The sequence below is a fragment of the Gossypium raimondii genome, chromosome 8, assembly GCF_025698545.1.
Source record: "Gossypium raimondii isolate GPD5lz chromosome 8, ASM2569854v1, whole genome shotgun sequence".
In the NCBI taxonomy this organism is placed as follows: domain Eukaryota; kingdom Viridiplantae; phylum Streptophyta; class Magnoliopsida; order Malvales; family Malvaceae; genus Gossypium; species Gossypium raimondii.
Genome location: NC_068572.1, coordinates 1,670,100 through 1,689,778, shown reverse-complemented (window position 1 = coordinate 1,689,778; position 19,679 = coordinate 1,670,100). Strand labels below are relative to the sequence as shown.

At 30.9% G+C, this 19,679-nt stretch overlaps 1 protein-coding gene across 1 annotated transcript; it reads left to right on the top strand.

Annotated features, from left to right (window-relative positions):
- Positions 1-12,499: 12,499 nt before the first annotated feature.
- Positions 12,500-19,092, top strand: LOC105790143 (cycloartenol synthase 2). Its single transcript, XM_012617579.2, has 18 exons — positions 12,500-12,971; positions 13,792-13,977; positions 14,167-14,256; positions 14,394-14,588; positions 14,699-14,783; positions 14,886-15,052; positions 15,398-15,586; positions 15,856-15,969; positions 16,257-16,379; positions 16,471-16,593; positions 16,656-16,754; positions 16,918-16,974; positions 17,124-17,170; positions 17,273-17,416; positions 17,531-17,708; positions 18,204-18,284; positions 18,555-18,638; positions 18,731-19,092. The coding sequence occupies exons 1-18, from the start codon at positions 12,774-12,776 to the stop codon at positions 18,851-18,853; spliced, it is 2,283 nt and encodes a 760-aa protein (XP_012473033.1). The 5' UTR covers positions 12,500-12,773; the 3' UTR covers positions 18,854-19,092.
- Positions 19,093-19,679: the final 587 nt, after the last annotated feature.

Sequence of the window (19,679 nt, the reverse complement as noted above, 5' to 3'; positions counted from 1 at the left end):
TGCCGGCTTCTTATTTGAAGTTTCAATGCTTACACAGTAACACCTTTTCCTTATTCTTTTGACAGAATTTATGCTTCTTCGACTAGAATCAAAGATTTTCTCTCGTTACGCTCAATAATAATAAGGGTAAATTGCACCCAAGGTTACTCAAGTATTAATAATTTACAATTTTGTCATTCAATTTTAAAAAGTTAAAAATTGATCATTGAACTGTTTAAAAGTTACATGTTGATTACTAGGTCATTAACTTGGTAAAAGATGTTAGATGTGACATTAACTCACTATTCATCGCAGAGTAAACCATACTTAAGGTCAATTAATTATTATTAAGTTTACACTTTTGTCACTCAATTTAAAAGAAGTTATAAGTTGGTCACTGATCTATTTGAAAATTTTAGGGTTTCAAGGATCTTCATTAGAGTTGTATCTCAATGAACTCGCTACATCCAACCTCCTCCTTCTCTGGCAAAGAAACACACCAAACCAAAATTTTTTTCCTCTTCTTTCAACTTTATGATTTATTTTTCTTTGAAATGGCCTAAAACACAAGTGATTTAAACCCGAAGTTCTAACCAAGAAACTATTGGATCTCCATCCATCATAATCAAATGATTAACCGACTTTGATATGTTCCTTTTCTCAGCGAAAGCTTTCTTTTTATCTTTTGTGTAGAGCTTCCGTCGCTTGGAACTCTCTGGTTAACTCCTTACCAAACATGATATGTTTGAGTCTCTCTCTACATATTATTCTTTTTCTTCTTCCTTTTACCTTTGTAGATCCTATTTGGGATAAATCATCACTGGTATCTTCCATTAATTTGATATATCTTCATATACCATTTTGTCGTGGCATGTTTAGTTAAGCTTGCATTTGGTACTAATTTGTATGAATGTCATAATCACCCCCTCACATCACACTCACATTGATACCCATTGTATGATTACAATGCTTTCACCTTGTCGTGGTTGTGGATGCTTTTTAAAACTTTTATTTGATTAAGCATAGTGATAACTCGTGATGGTTGATCCGCTCATGGTCTTTGTTTATAGAGTATGCTTGCATGAATTTTCTTCTTTTTATGCTCATGTTAGGTATCATTGTAGTTTTGATAGCTTTTGATATCCAAATTAGGTACATTTGTGCTTTCGATGCCTTGTTTTTTTTTTAATAACAATTGGTACCTAGAAAAAAAGGTGATTAGAATATGCATCTAGGGGGGAGTACTCGAAATAGAAATATTGATCAAAGTTCTTGGTTGCACCTAGAGGCGGATTTAGAGGGGGCTGACAGGGGCCCGGCCCCCCTAAAATGTAAATTTTTTATTTAGGCCTTTAATTTTTTTTAATTTTTAAATTAATAAAGGAAAAATTGCACTTTGCCCCCTTAAAATTATAAAAATTCGATTTAATTCTTTAAAAATTATAAAGATATAGACAATAAAAAATTAAAATTTCATTCGGCCCCCCTCCCCTAAAAATTTGTTCTAGCTTCACCCCTGGTTACACAGATATCTTTGTTTATGCATCAAATGGTATGCTTCTTTTAGCATGATTATGGATGACAACTTTATACAAATCGGACTAACTTGTATAAACTTTAGAATATTACATCGAATTGGTAGGTATGCTTCTATATTATATCTTTTTTTTTCTTGAACTTCATTGTTTAATTGTAAGAATGGAAAATCGATTTTTTTTTTTTTTTACATGTGTATCTTAGGCCTCATAGTGTTTTTGCATCAACTTTTATTTTCCCTAAAGTTTTTATTTTCAAACTGGCATAACTTAAAAATCTACAGTAATAATGTCATGTCTCGAAATATATTGAACTTTGTCTCGAGACAAAAGCCTCATTGTCTCAAGACAGGCAATTTTGAAGCAAAATTTCTACAATGTCATGGCAATGTCTCGAGACATGAAGGTCATGGTCTCGAGACGTACCAACCTACAATACAATATATTTAATTAGGTGATATGAGACTCGAAACAAAATTTACATGCAATTAATCTTTATTATCGATCAAATTATGTTCCTAAAAGCATAATAAGGATCTAAAATTATTCATAAAAGTCCAATTTAACTGTATTTGAATTCGTAAATAATTGTTCAGTTTTAAACGTAACACTCGTTGCTTGAGTTTACTCGGGTAAAGGATGTTACAATCATTATATTTTATTTATTAATATATTAATTATGGTTGGTGTTGCCATCAATTTTCATGAATTATTATAATTATGATTTATAAATTTATTTCAACACAATATATTTACTTATTAATATATAAATTATAATAAAAAATAAAAGTTGTAATAATTTATCATAATTTTATGAAAATTGAAACTAAAAAATATTAAAGGAACTAAACTTGTTAAAAAAACAAAATCTATAACAAAGACAATCTGAGTAAAATGTATTTCTAAATAATCTTACATTCCGTCCACCAAATATCTAAATATTACATTCCAGTCAAATGAATCAAACAAAGTAATCTTACATCCCACCCGTAATCCTATTATGAAACGTAATCTAAAATTCGAAGAACCAAACACCTTTTATAATTTCTAAATCGAATCAGATATCAACACCATACATAGCAATTAAATCCTTAATGTGTTTTTTCAATGGACTCGATGAAGTTGAAATAAAGTCACTCACTCTTTAACTGAGGTAGCTTTATTCTATGTAAAACCTAGATTCAAGTCTTTCTAGTAATCTGGAAACGAGACAAACGATCTAAATATATGGGTAAACCTATTCACTTGAGTTTAGAGTTTCTCCTCCTCAAGTTTTTGTTTGCGTTTCAACTTTATTTATTTTTATCAATGTAAATTTTGTCAAACCCCCCACAATATATATATTTAATTAATCCAAATCTATTTAAATTTGTTTATTATTTTTAAATTTTATAAAAAAATTGTGTTTTCATTTTATATTTATTATTTTTTATATTTTTAAACATTAACAACTTAAATATTTTACGAGATTTATATTATTGTTATGAATACCTTATTAAGTAGATGTCCATCATGATCAAGATAAAATTTTGATGTACTTTAAATTCTAATAGTTATTAGAATTAGATCTCTACCTCTTTTATATTTCTTATGCCTATAAATGGAGAATCTGATGAAGTATTGTAATCATCCCTTTAATTAATAAAGTACATTCTCTGTTGCTTTCATATTTTCTTTGTTCTTTATGCTCTCCATCTCTCTTTATTTTATAACACATTAGCAGCACGATCTTGCTCAAAGTGATAGTTGCTTTTATCGATGATCAAATTTATCCTTCATGATTTTCAATATCTTTGACGGCAAGATGCAAAGTTTTTACAAGAAGTTTTTTTATTTAATGTTTTATATTTGATTATTATTTTTCATTCTTCTTTCATTATACGTTACCATTGTTTTGATTAAGTTATTTTACTTTTTGTTCTTTAGAATGGATTATGTCAAGACAATGACGTTGATGTTAAAGATCTTTAGGTATATTTTACTATATTTTATTTATTATATCATGCTTATTATAATTGAAGAATAATCATGACAACATGAATGAATAGATTCGATTTAAAATCCACACATGTTTACGACGGTGATTATGAAATAAAAAAATTAATAAAAGCATTTAGAAATTTGTCCTACTAAATTTATTATTGCATTCCCAAGTGAATGCAAATATAAAGAAAACAACATATATAATAATGAACCACTAAAAGTGAGAACATACTAATATATAAGAGAACAATAAGAGTTTTTAAGATAACTCTTCAAAAGGTAAAGATAACTTGTGTTAACAATATGATATGAAATATTATTGGCCATATATGTGGTGTTTGTCCAAATATTTTGTTTCTATTAATATTATTTGAGGAAGGATATGAGAATGTAGTAATGAATTCTATCATTACAAATAAAAATATTTATCTTATTTGGTACTAAAACAAACAAATATTATTCCAATATTTGGTAGTACAAAATTAGTCGAAAGCTCCGTAAGAGCTAATATATTAATATCTTGTGATGGTCAATCCATTAGTTTTAAAAGATATTTACAATGGACCTTATATTGAGATTATGAATGAGGAAAATATTATATTTCATATGAATCATTATTGCTAAAAATATCTATTTTAAAAGGATGAAAAAGAGAGGATTGGGTTATAAATTTATATTTTAATCTTTGTGATCTTCTTTTGCCATCATTCCCATTAAGGGGGTTGGAAGCAAAATATTTTACCGTGAAAGATCTATTTATGAGCAATAATATATGATAATTCTATCTAAACCTCGTTATGGTTGGATGCACCTGAAGTTGCAAAAAAAATTTTAAGATATTTGAAGATTTTAGCATATTCCCTGAAGCGAATATGGCATATTCCCTGAAGCGAATATTGCATATAATTGTTTGGAAATTATATTTATTTTGTTGACTTAGTGACATTATAATATTCACATTGATTTAGACATTTCCAGTAGTAAATGTCACAATAACACTTATATGTGGATACAAAGCAAAAGGAATGATAATAAAATTATTAATTTGTTACAATTTAGTACAGATGAAACACATGTTAAAGTAAACTAGATGTTTACTAATAAAATGCATGTATTACTTGGCATGACTAGTTAGAGCATCCTAGATCATATATGATGCAAAATTAATTGAGAATTCATATGGATATTCATTAAAGAATTCTCATTAGTTACTTGTTCTCAATGAAAATTAATTATTAGACACTTACTAGCTAAAGTTGAGATTTAATGTCTTGCATTTCTGAAATGAATGTGGGCCCATTCATCCACCATGTGGATGGTTATGATATTATATGATTTTGGTATATGCATCTACAAAATAATCACATGCGTTATCAACTCGCAACCTATCGTTTGCGAGATTGCTTGTTTAAATTATTAATTTCAGATTATGCAATTAAAACAATTCATCTTGCTAAGGTTGGTGAGTTTACGTCCCAAGGTTTCAATGATTATTGTATGTCAATTGGGATAAAAGTTGAACATCTTGTAGCTCATGTTCACACACAAAATGATTTAGCTAAATTGTTTATCAAATGCCTCCAACTAATAGTTAAATCATTACTTATGAGAACAAAACTTTATATTTCAACATGAGATTGTATTGATTTACATGTTGTACGCATCAAGCCAATAAATTATAAATACTCCCCATTACAATTGATTTTTGGTCATGAGCCAAATATTTCCCATCTTACAATTTTTGGATGTGCTGTATATGTTCCAACTGCTCCACCACAACACACAAAGATGGGTCATAATAAGATATTGGGAATGTATATTTATATGAGTCTCCTTATAATATTTGAGGTATTAATTTGAGATTTAATTATGACATGAGTTGTCAGTTTTCCCAACATTAGGGGGAAATGATAAAAAGCTGGATTAATAATACTTGAAATGAATTATCAATGTCTAAGATTCTCGTACAAAGCAATATGAACCAGAAGTTCAACAGATGATTCCTTTTACAAATCAACTGCCAGATTCATTAAATCTGACATACTAGCTGAAAATGCTCTAATACAAATTGATGTCCTAATAGGACAAACTGTTAGTGCAAAAGAAAGTAATGCCTGAAGCGTGGAAGATTGGTCGATTCCAAATATAAAAATCCTTGTAAAAGGAAAGGAGCAAACATTCAAGATGGTTATATAGTGGAGGCAGGAGTTCCTAAAAAGACCCATAACATAACTAATTATAAAACTCAAGAAGAGATTCAACTACCTAAAAGTGAATGAAAATGATGAAAATAAAGAGAACTCAATAAGTTATGTCAATACGAGAAAAAGATGGAATCAAAAAAAATGTAGTTGTCGAGAACAATTTTGCTTATAATATTGCTATTGAAATAATAAAAGAAAATGAGGATCTTGAGTCTAAATCTAGTGAAGAATGTAAAAGTAGAAAAGATTGGAAAAATAGAAAGATGCAATTCAAGCAGAATTGAATTCACTTTCTAAACGTGAAGTTTTTGGACTTGTAGTCCAAACACCTAAAGGTGAAAAGCCGGTAGGATATACATGGGTATTTGTACGAAAACGAAATGAAATTGATAAAGTCGTAAGATATAAAGCTCAAATTGTAGCACAATGATTTTTGCAAAGGCCCAACATTGATTATGAAGAGACATATTCTCCTGTGATGGATGCAATCACGTTTAGATATCTTATTAGTCTGGCAGTACGTGAAAAACTTGACATGCATCTAATGGATGTTGTTACATCCTATTTATATGGTACACTTGATAGTGAAATTTATATGAAAATCCCTAAAGGATTTAAAATTTCAAAAAGATATAGAGTTTATTGAGAAACTTGCTCAATCAGATTAAAGAAAAGTTTATATGGATTAAAACAATCTGGATGTATGTGGTACAATCATCTTAGTGAATATTTGTTAAAAAAAATGTTACAAACACGATCCAATTTGGCCATGTGTCTTTATAAAAAGGTTTGGATCAAATTTTGTAATAATTTCTATTTATGTTGATGATCTAAATATTATTGGAACTCTTAAAGAGCTTCAAAATACAATAAATTATTTAAAGAAAGAATTTGAGATGAAAGATCTTGGAAAAATAAAGTTTAATCTTGGCTAACAAATCGAGCATTTAAAAGATAAAATTCATGTTCATTAATCAACTTATATAGAAAAGATATTAAATAAATTTTACATGGATAAAGCACACCCATTAAGTACTCCGATGGTTGTACGATTATTAAATGTGAATAAAGATCAATTTCGTCCTTACGAGGATGTTGAAGAGTTTCTTGGTCCTGAAGTACCACATTTAAGTGACATAGGGGCATTGATGTATCTTACAAACAACACAAGACCTGATATAACTTCCGCTGTAAACTTGTTAGTAAGATTTAGTTCTTCTCCAATACGTAAACATTGGAATAGAATTAAACATGTATTTAGATATCTCAGAGGGACTATTGATATGGGGTTATTTTATTCAAATGATTCCAAATCCCTATTAGTTGGCTATGTTGATGCTAGATACTTATTAGATCCACATAAAGGTTGATCTCAAACAGGATATTTATTTACATGTGGTGGTACTGCCATATCATGGTGTTCAACAAAGCAAACATTAGTTGTTGCTTCTTCAAATCATGCAAAAATAATTACAATGCATGAGGCAAGAAGAAAGTGTGTTTGGTTAAGGTTATGCCAACTATCTTATACGAAGATAATGCAACATGTATCAATTGAAAGGTGATTATATCAAAGGTGACGGAACGAAACATATTTCACCAAAATTATTTTTCACTCGTGATCTTGAAAAAAGAGGTGATATAAATCTTCAACAAATTCGTTCTAGTAAGAATTTAGCATATCTTTTTACTAAGACATTGCCAACTTCAACATATGGAAGACTACTACGCAAGATTGGAATGCGTCGACTCAAAGATGTAATGTAATGTTGTCATTAGGAGGAGTCTAAAAACAAGTTGTACTATTTTCCTTTAACCAGGGTTTTGCCCCATTGAATTTTCTTGGTAAAGGTTTTTAACGAAGCAGCTTGTAATAGAATATTGTTTACTCTTTTTCCTTTATTAGGTTTTTTATCCCACAAGGTTTTTCCAAATAAAGTTTTAACGAGACACACTATCTATCAATGGACATCCAAGGGGGAGTGTTATGAATATCTTATTAAGTGGATATACATCATGATCAATATAAAGTTTTGATGTACTTTAAATTCTAATAGTTATTAGAATTAAATCTCTACTTCTTTTATACTTCTTATGCCTATAAATAGAGACTCGATGAAACATTGTAATTATCCCTTTGATTAATAAAGTACATTCTCTGTTGCTTTCATTTTTTTATTCTTTATTCTCTCATCTCTTTTATTTTATAACAATTATATTATTATTTATATCTATACTATTAATAAAGTCCCCAATTGAGTTGGTGTCATGAGTTAACCAGATACCAACTCAATTGGGAAAATTAAAAATGACATTTTATATTTAAACTAAGTTATATTATTTGAAAGTAATCCAATTTTTTAATTTAAAAATAACAATAAAAATATGCATATAGTGAAATTTGAACCCATGCCATTTACATTGCAAAATCTTTAATTTTACCACTCAACTAAGACATTATTTTAATTTATTTATATATTTTAATTTTATTATGCACATTTTATTACCTCCATAAATTGTATATATTAACAATTGTAGTGCATTTAATTTTTTTTTGGTGAAATAAGTAAAATAAACTAAAAAGATTACAATAAAAAATAACTAGTTCCCCGGCAGGGAAACTTCAAAAACTTGAAGGCCTTTTCTCCGCTCTTTAAATTGTTTTGCAATTCCATCAGTTTCTCTATTATGTTCCCTAGGGATATGTCGAATGCCCCTATGTCTTACTCTGGATAAATTTTGGTGAATTCTCCTGATCCGAGTAGAGTCTAACTCATTACGAGCCTCATTTTGAATTGCTACAACCGTCTCCATGCTGTCAGTTTGAATTATCATGCTATCATATTTTCACTCCAAAAGAAACGTTACTCCATCTAAGATGCCCCACAATTAGCTTTCATAACAAAGCAAAAGCCTAAGTACCTGTTGTAGCCTAGAATCTATCCTCCATTCCGATCTCACAAAACACCCCCAGCTATAGAAAAGTCGGTTCCCTCATTAACAACACCATCAGATCTTAAGCAAACCCAATTACTGCCTAAGATCGAAGGTGGTGTTGGGATATGCAAGTGCATTTAGTATTCTTAATCTGATGTATTTATGTGTTTAAATTTTGTTTTCCTCACAATTTAATTTATTTTTTTAATTTTAATATCATACATATTTCATACGTTATTATGATTAATTAGCTTCAAACCATACATTTTATTATTTTTTGAGTATTACTTTTAAACACACATCTATGTTTTAAACCCGTGATTTCCACACGCATACGTGTGTGATAGGATTTCTAGTTATATATAAAGTTATTGATTGAGTTAGAGTCGCACAACTCTCACCAACTCACTAGGAGAAAGTCATTTTCTTTAACAAACAACGAGTATTATTACAAAAGTCTCTTTTAATAGTTTATATAAAATCTTTAAAAAAATCAACTTAAAAATAAAAATACTAAGATTTGAAATGTAGACCTTGAAGTAGAAAAGTCTTAACCACTACCCCAAGGATAAAATATTATTCTTTTCAATAAATTACATTAATAGTGAATTAACTATAAAAATTATAAAATAATCACTAAAACAATACAATTAGGGAACTTATCCACCCATCTAATAATTACCTAACTCCCATTTGTACTTCCTCTTCCCTTTATTTATATCTAATTAAATTCTTAATAATTGAATTTTTCTGGATAACTAAACAATTATTTTCATATTGGGGTTTGAATTTTTTTATTCAAATTAGGCATTAAATTTTGCAATTGTACCCTAAACCTTTAAATCTTTTTTTGTCCAAATTAGTCCCTATTATTTCCTTAAAAACCCTAAAGTTCAAATCTCAATGTGAGAATAATTGTCATGTTTAGGGATTAACTTGAAAAAAAGAAGATCCGAGCCCCAATGTGGGAATAGTTGTCTAATTCAGGCTTCAATGTTGAAATAATTATCAAATTTAAGTCCTGATGTGAAAATAGTTACCAAATTCATGTTTTACATAGTGATTTAGCGTATTCGAAATAAATAAAGTTGGACTTTTTTCAAGATAATAAATGAAATTAGACTTAATTTGAGAAATTCAGAACATTAGGTAAACTCAAACAATAAATAAAATTATCCCTACAATTGCACTAAATTGATGTTGTTGTATAGGTTCGGTAAATATAGAGTAAGTTAGGCATTACACGTAGAGAATAATTGTATTATTAAAATACAATATAATACACGAATAAATAAAGAAAAAATCAACTAAAAACGTAAAAAAACACCACTATAGTTTCTCTCAATTATAGTAATTCATTTTAATTGGTATAATAATAAATTCAGTCCTCAATACTTATATATTTTGTGTAAATATTATAGACTAAATTTGTTAAATCGTGACCAATTTAACAAGATGCGTAAACTTTGAATGCTAGATTTGTTATTATGCAAAAAAATATATGTACAATTGATTAAAACATTAACATTGTCATTGATTTGCCCTTAATTGTTCAGTTTTGAGATTGATGAAGATTTGCTATGAATTTTTGACAATATCAATTTGTTCAATATTAAAATCGAGAAAGACCAAAAGATCTTTTACCAAAAAAAAAGATTGCATAACTTTTTATTTGTTTTTATTTAATTTTGACGGTTAAAATTTTGAGCTCATATTTTGTTTTAAGGAATAAGACCAAAAATATGGAACGCTCAAATCCGTAGAAGTTAGGTTGTATTTTATCTCTTATCCTTAAAATGGGTAAATTAATTCATGTCCGTTAGATTAAATAGTAAATTAGTTATTTCTATTATACTAGCATATAAAGATTTAACTTTTAATAGTAAAATAGACGAAATTTTTAATAGAATGATCACTTTACTATTTAATCTAATATATAAAAATATTTTTTTCTATTTTCTCAATAAAAATATAATTCACTTTTTAGTATAAAGGCCTCTATACTACTTTTGTTGTTATTATCCCAAAATTAAATTAAATTAAAAAGAAAATTAAGAACTGTCAGGAGTCACGAGATTTTGCCTTCCCTGAAATCATTACCTACTTTGCAAACTGCCTTGCACATCTTTTGCTTCTTCTTTTTTATCCATACTAGAAAACAATAAATATTATACATACATACATACATACATACATACATACATACATACATACATACATACATACATACATGCATATCAATTTTCTATTTTAAAAATAATTTAAATAGTTTTATTTTATAAAAATACATATAGTGTTTTTTTAATGAGTAAACTACACTTAGGGTGAATTTAGATGGGCGATTGAGTGCGGTACAGTGCGTTTGGCTTACTTTTTGTCTCACACTACAGTATCACTACAGTATCTAATCTTAGCGCTACCACTATTTTTACACTAACCGCAGATAAACGCACCGCCCATCCAAACTCACCCTTAATGTTTCTAAACTATTAGTAAGTTTACGTTTTGGTCACTAAATTTCAAAAAGTTACAAAATGATCATTGAACTATTTAAAAGTTTTCATTTAAGCCACTGAACTATTTGAAAGTTTTTATTTAAGTCATTAGGCTATTAAGTTTTATTTTTTAAAAATTCCAATTAGCAATTCTCTAAGTTACAATTCAATAATCAGTACGGTGGACTAGTACTTATCGACGAGTAGAAGAACATACCTTAAATCCAAGTCGATTTGGTGTTGGAGATCTGAGAAAAAAGTTATTTGGATTTTGGGTCGCAAATTCTTGACATTTAAAGCTGTTTTATAAAAAAATAACTGAATTGTAGAAGAGAAGGGGAAAGAGAGTTTTCGGTTGATGCATGTAGTGCAAATAGAAAATGCCGTACAATAACGATTTTGACAGCCTAAAGACTTAAATGAAAACTTTCAAATAGTTCATAGAAATTTTGTAACTTTTTGAGATTAAGTGACCAAAACATAAATTTAGTAATGGTTTAGTGACCTCAAGTATAATTTATTTATTTTTAATTGAGTTGATATTTGATCAGCTTTTGATACTAACTCAATCTCTTGTATTGTAACATTAACTTAATCCATGGTTTTATGCATTCGTGATAATAATCATTGAAAAAAAAATGCTACAAATAAAATAAAGATTTTCATAACCGAATTAAGAGTTGAATTGGTCAAATCATTGGTTTTGATTTGATTAGTTCAACTAATTTAATTAGTTTAATTAAATAAATTATTAAAACTATTAAAATAGAGAAAGCCAATCCGACCACCCAATTCAATTGATTTATGAGTTAACGGATGATGTTCTAAAAATATTGACTATTTCTTAAAACTTCACTCTTTATGCAATTATGATTCTTTTACTTTTTTATTTATTTATGATATTTAATATAAAAAATTGCTTAATATTAATATATACAATTTTTTATCTATTTTAAGTAATTTTCGAGTTAATCGATTTAACTCCTTTGTTCAAATTATTATATCAGTCAATTTTTGTCTAGACGATCCGATCCGATCCGATTCTATTCAATCACAGAATTAAATATGGATAGAATCTAAATTCAAATATAAGAATAGACAAAAGAAAAGTACAAATATTAAAATAGACATAATTGCTAAGGACCATAAATTATATTATTCCATTGTTAAAACAGTCATGGTACCTACATTTCTGTACAAATGCTGACTATCTACTTGCCAGTTGCCACAAAAAATAGTCGTCATAGCTAATTTGTTTTTTAAAAATGCATTCAATATGATACAAATATCTCTGTACAATATGGTACATATATATATATATATATATATATATATATATAAAAATGTGTGTGTGTGTGAGAGAGAGAGAGGTATTTGAAGGCCAATGGTGTTAGTGTTTGTCGCTTCTGGTATCAGATGACAGGGCAATAGCTGCGGAACACGACGACACGTCTCTCTGTTTCTCTCTCTTTCTTTCAATATTTTGAATTTTGAATATTATTTATATATAAGACTGTCACTGTTCGCATCGCCACTTTCAGTTCTAGTTCGCCGCGCAGTACTCATTTTCCATTTGGCTTTCTCTGTGAAACTGCTCAACCTTTGGATTTTGAATTTATAGAGAAAAAAAAAGGTTAAAAATGTGGAAGCTGAAAATCGCGGAAGGAGGGAATCCATGGCTGAGAACAGTGAACAATCACGTTGGGAGACAGATTTGGGAGTTCGATCCCAACCTTGGATCTCCTGAGGAATTAGTGGAGATCGAGAAAGCTCGTCTCAACTTCACCGAGAACAGGTTTCGAAAGAAGCATAGCTCAGATCTACTTATGCGCTTTCAGGTATATCGATATACATTCTTCATTCTCTGTTTTTTCCCATTATGCATGTTCTGTTACTTTCCATGATTTCCATCGTTGTTAATTACAATAAAACAACAATAGCAATGTGTTTGTTCGCATTACTGAAAACTTCCACTGTTTCTCATTCATTGCTCAACTTACTTTTTGCTCTGTTTGGGTAATAGCTGATATTTTGATTAATTGTGTCTCCTTTTTCCTATAACTTTTTGGTAATAACTTAGTTCATTGGCTTAATCTTGAAAAACTATTACTTCCCGAAACAGTGTTTTTTGTAGTGCTAGGTTCATGTATCATCAATTGGTTATCAGATAGGTCTGAACTTTGAGTTTAAGATTTGCTGCTATTAGCGTTGAGTATTTCACGCCTCTCGGGCTGGACAGAATTTATAGGAAATGCATAATTACATGGAGTCTACTTCTCCAATTGTTGATGAATTTGTAGTAAGATTATTGTCACCATGTGAAGTTTTTGTTAGGAATGGATGTTTAGTATTTTTTTTTTAATTTCCTGAGAAGATAAATTTTATTAATCATTTTTACAGTCATTCCCTCTGTTGATATTATATAATGGAAGCTTTTTGTAGCAGTTCTCTTTTATTAATGGTGCAGTTAATACAATTTTAATCCTCAAATATCACCTCTGTCTTTTGCTTTCAGTTTTATGGTAGAACCTTTTCCTAGCTCTCCTGATTCTGTACTGTTATTTGGACTGTTATATTTCTGCTTGTATTTACAAATTATGTATAATGTTCTTTAGTTATTCATTTCATTATTTGATCTCTTTTTCCCCCATAATACAGTTTTCCAAGGAGAATCCACTACCAGTGGTTTTACCTCCGGTCAAAGTTGAGGAATCAGAAAATGTTACAGAAGAGATGGTCACCAATACATTACGGAGAGCTATAAGTTTTCATTCATCTATCCAGGCCCATGATGGGCATTGGCCAGGTGATTATGGAGGTCCAATGTTTCTTATGCCTGGCTTGGTAAGTGCTGATATTTCAATGGAAGATATTCCTGATAATATTAGTTTGACTTACATTGTCTTACATGGTTGTCAAAAGTTTTCGGCTTGCTTTACCAAAATCTTGTTATTAAAGTAGCTATTATGATTTTAAAAGAAACAATTATGTAGTCTTCATGTATATTTTTGTTTTGTTCTTGTGATGCATCAGGTTATTACTCTGTCTATTACTGGGGCACTGAATGCGGTCTTATCAGAAGAGCATAAAAAGGAGATGTCACGTTATCTCTATAATCATCAGGCAATTAAATTATCTTTTATGTTGCACTTTTGGCATGTTTAATAGCACCTTAAGTTTTTGGCGAGCGTTTTGCTTCTATTTCATTCTTGCGCTTAGGTTGTAAATTTTTAACTATGGTTATGCATATGCAATTGCAGAATGAAGACGGCGGGTGGGGCTTACACATTGAGGGACCAAGTACGATGTTTGGTACTGCATTGAGTTATGTGACTTTAAGATTGCTTGGTGAAGGACCTAATGATGGGAAGGGGGCAATGGAGAGAGGAAGAGATTGGATTTTGAATCATGGTGGTGCTACTGAAATAACATCATGGGGGAAAATGTGGCTTTCAGTTCAGAATCTAGCCCTTTCTATGCTGGTTTCAGCGTTTGATTCACTGTTTTTTCTATTGACATGGGCATCAGTTTGATACTAGTTGCATGCATTGCTTGGTGACAACAGGTGCTTGGAGCCTTTGAATGGTCTGGAAATAATCCTTTGCCCCCTGAGATATGGCTTCTTCCTTATATGCTTCCAGTTCATCCAGGTTCTTGTCCCTTCATTTCCATCTTGAAGTTTATTTGAATTTGTATTCTTACCAGATCTCTCTCAAAGAGAATAAATAAGTGTTCTTTTACCTTGATGACAGGAAGGATGTGGTGTCACTGCCGGATGGTCTATTTGCCTATGTCTTATTTATATGGAAAGAGGTTTGTTGGCCCTATCACACCAACAGTTTTGGCTTTGAGGAAGGAGCTTTATACTATTCCATACCATGAGATAGATTGGAATCGAGCACGGAATGCATGTGCAAAGGTTAGTGAAATTGATACTTATATAAATGCTCTGCCTCTAACATGTAGATACTTCTATAAATGATCTTAGATAGCCATGCAGTAATTGGAGTGACAACTTGAGCTCTTTTTCTATGTTAAGCTTTCAATCTGGAATTAATTGGCATAACTAGATGTCCATTACCTACATATAAGGGCACAACTAATTTTGAACTTAGCTAGCCATTGCTGATGACACCAGTTAACAAGAATCATAGGGACCATAGGTTTTTCTCATTAGTACTCTCAGTAGAGTGTTGAACAGTTCACCCTTGATGTTCTTGTTGATTTTGATTTAATATCACGAACCTATTGCTTTCTTTTGCAGGAAGATTTGTACTACCCTCACCCATTGGTGCAGGATATTCTTTGGGCATCCCTTCACAAGATTGTTGAACCTATTCTGATGTGTTGGCCCGGAAAGAAGTTGAGAGAAAAGGCTCTCCAAACTGCAATAGAGCACATACACTATGAAGACGAAAATACTCGTTATATCTGCATTGGGCCTGTAAACAAGGTATGCAAAGAAAAACAAACTCATAAATCTGAAAAAAAAAGTATGAAAAGAGCTACGCACGTCCATTTGGTTCTCCAGTGTGTCTGAGTCTTTCAGAATTCAGGTTACCATGCAGTTTCTATTCATTTTTTAGTTAACTCTTATATTTGTAATAATGCTTGTGATGTGGTTACTCTACAAAATGCAGCCCATGCAATCATTCTGTAATTTTTATTTGCTTATCTAATTATATATTTTTGCCTTTGGGATATATATTTTGCTTATCATAGGTGTTAAACATGCTTTGCTGTTGGGTGGAAGACCCAAATTCAGAGGCGTTCAAGTTGCATCTTCCAAGACTTTATGATTATCTATGGGTTGCTGAAGATGGCATGAAAATGCAGGTGAGTATACACCTTTTCCTTTATTTAGTTGATAATAGCCTTGGCCATCAGTTGGCAATGAAAATTTACTTACAAGATTAGTGGTATTAAGGTATTTTTAACAGATGAAACACCATTAATGCATAGCTGCTGCTTCCGTTTCATTGGGAAAATATAATTTCTGCTTTATAAATAATGTTTTGCGAATCTATGCACTGTAATTGTCTATGTTTTGGGTTTTACTTTTGTACTGCCTTTGTGCAAGATCTTAATGACCATTTACTGTGGGCATAATGAACTTGTTGCAGGGTTACAATGGAAGTCAACTATGGGACACTGCCTTTGCAGTTCAAGCAATTCTTTCAACCAACCTTACTGAAGAGTACAGCTCAACTTTGAGGAAAGCAAACATGTACTTACGGAACACACAGGTGTTTATGCTTTGGAAATATATTGGAGTTTATTCATTTGGGAGACTGCTTACTATTGTACATTTTATCTCTTCTTTTCATTGTTTTGCAGGTTCTAGAAGATTGCCCTGGGGATCTTAACTTTTGGTACCGTCACATTTCCAAAGGTGCTTGGCCTTTTTCAACTGCAGATCATGGATGGCCCATTTCGGATTGTACAGCTGAGGGATTAAAAGTAAGTGGTTCTGAATTCAGAGACTTTTCCTTATGTTTTCTTAACATTTTATCCTCCTCCAGGCTGTTCTTTTATTATCAAAAATACCCCCAGAAATCGTTGGAGAACCGTTGGAAGCAAAACGATTATATGATGCTGTAAATGTTATTCTTTCACTTCAGGTAATTCATTTTCTGGTTACAATCTATTTATAGACGAATACATATGCACCACGGTCACTAAGGTGGTGTTTAATAAACCATTAAATGTTTTAACTATATTTTTACTTCATTTTATATGAGATCACCATTGATTATTCATAATCTAGTTTTTGTATCTTTGCAGAATGGAGACGGTGGTTTTGCAACATATGAGCTCACAAGATCATACCCTTGGTTGGAGGTATCCCTTGGCACTATTTATGCCACTATTTTTCAACTATATTTTTACTTCATTTTATATTTTCCATATTATACCCGCTTTAATGGCAAGCTGTAGAATACATAGTGCAATATTTCTTTTTAGCTCACTGTATGATGTTTTGTTTACAGCTGATCAACCCCGCAGAAACATTTGGTGATATTGTTATTGACTATAGGTAAGATTCCAGTACTCAAGTTTAATACTTTCTATATTTTCTTTTCCTTGTTTTTTTGGGCTTGAAGTATGTTGTTTAATATCGATTATGATGGCTGTTCAGTTATGTGGAATGTACCTCAGCTGCAATTCAAGCTTTGGTATCTTTTAGAAAGTCACACCCTGGGCATCGTCGAGAGGAAATAGACCAATGTATCAAAAAGGCGACTAAATTCATTGAAAATATACAAGCCCCAGATGGTTCATGGTTTGGCCCTAACTTTCTCTGAAATAAATGTTTATAAGAAGCTTTACAGTGTTTCAACTCCATCCTTATCCCTAGCTTCGAGCTCAATTCAAGTTATTTATACTATCCAATTAGGTACGGCTCGTGGGGTGTTTGCTTCACCTATGGTACATGGTTTGGAGTGAAAGGATTGGTGGCTGCCGGAAAGAACTTCAATAACTCATCTAGTATCCAGAAGGCCTGCAATTTTCTGCTGTCCAAACAGCTCCCCTCAGGTGGCTGGGGAGAAAGTTATCTTTCATGTCAAAACAAGGTTAGGTTTATTAACCTACCATGTGTGATAGTCCTTAATTTCTACTCAAACATATACGAAACCTCTGCATTTATAATCTCGGTTCTCATTTAGAGTAAACTTTGTATAATATTTTATTTTATTATGTCTAGGTTGGGCCCTTATGCTCCTAAGTAGGAGCTTCCTTTAAATACATGGTTCGGATCTAACATCAGATGTCTTTTGCTGTGTATAAGCCATTTCTTATCCTCTAACTAGCTTAATAGCTAACTTATGTTTCTCCAACTCGTTTTTCTTGAAGTACCTGTGTTTGACATATTTTCGGACACAACCATGGGGATACAACCTTCAAGGACCCTCTAAATACTTGGAATATCCAAAACTTGCATCCTAGTCCTATTAAAATAGTAGCTAAACACTATCGTCATCATTTCCTTCTAAAATATATTCACACATCCCGAACTCAATTATGTTTCAGTATATTGTTTACAACATATTAAATGCTCCCCCGTACAGGTTTACTCAAATGTTGAGGGCAACAAACCACATATGGTAAACACTGGCTGGGCTATGTTGGCTCTAATTGATGCTGGGCAGGTAAAACAGTCATTTTCTAGTGCAAAATCTTTTAAATTTCGGGACAGCACTATGCCACTACGGTGCCATCTTCTTGAGTGGCACTTAATGTGGAACCTTGGAACCTTTCCTACGTATTCGTAACAGCAAGTCATGAAAATTTTGAATCATTTTAAATCAGTAATTTATGAGCCTGCATGTATTAGTCCAGAAATGCACGCATCTGTCTATCGATTCCGAAGTTTCAACTTTCAAATTTTCATTATTTCCATTAAAAACTTACTTGAACAGGCTGAGAGAGATCCAACACCACTCCACAAAGGAGCTAAATATTTGATAAATTCCCAAATGGAGGACGGTGATTTCCCGCAACAGGTAAACAATTTCATGACAGCACCAGTACCGACAATTTTCATCTTAAACAACACATACGCTTTGATTGAATTCCTACAACTCTTTACCTGCAGGAAATTATGGGAGTGTTCAACAGGAATTGTATGATCAGTTACTCCGCGTATCGCAACATTTTCCCTATTTGGGCATTAGGCGAATATCGGACTCGAGTGTTGCAGCAGCGGACAACGTTGTAGAACAATGGTAATAACTATAGTTGTTGCTACTGCTATTATATGTTCACCATTGTTAATCGATGCTGGTGCTTTTTAGTTTATGGTAAAAGTTGCTTTAGCAACAATCCTTGTGTGGAACACAAAGGACACCAATGGGGTTAGCTAGATTGGGGGTTCATATCAAAGACATTGCAGTGCTTTCTGTAGCTAAATAATAGATTTTAAATATAGGTGAGATCGGTTTGGTCCGTCTTTTTTGAGATTTTGTGAACAACCCATTATAATTGGATTCAATTCGGCTCTTAGTTTTTTTATATTAATTTTAGATTTTGAAACTTTAGGTTTGTTTTGACAAAATGAATTTTATTTTGTGCTTGTTAGATTTCTAATTTTTTTAAAGTAAATAAAGAATAATCAATAGTTTTATATGATTTTTAAAAATATATATTCTTATATAGAATTTTTAAATTATTTTTACTATTTTAAATATAAAATACCCATTTTGCATCATAAAAATTAAAATTAATTATAAATAAAATATAAAATAACATTCAATTCGATTTGAACAATTACAATTCTTTAATCTCGGTTGAAATTAGTTTTCAGTTTTTCTTTTTCTTACTTGGCCTACTTACCATTTGATTTTGTGACGGTAGAGATAGAGAAAAAAAACTCAAATTGAATATAAATCAAGTTCATTAACAATGTGTTGCAAATTTAAATACCAAAATCATATAACCCAACAAATGATCATAGGAACCAGACAAGGGAGAGGATTAACTGGTTTGTAATTATTCAATTACTGAGTGCTAGTTAAGTTCTAATTACTATTTGTATGGGAATTTGG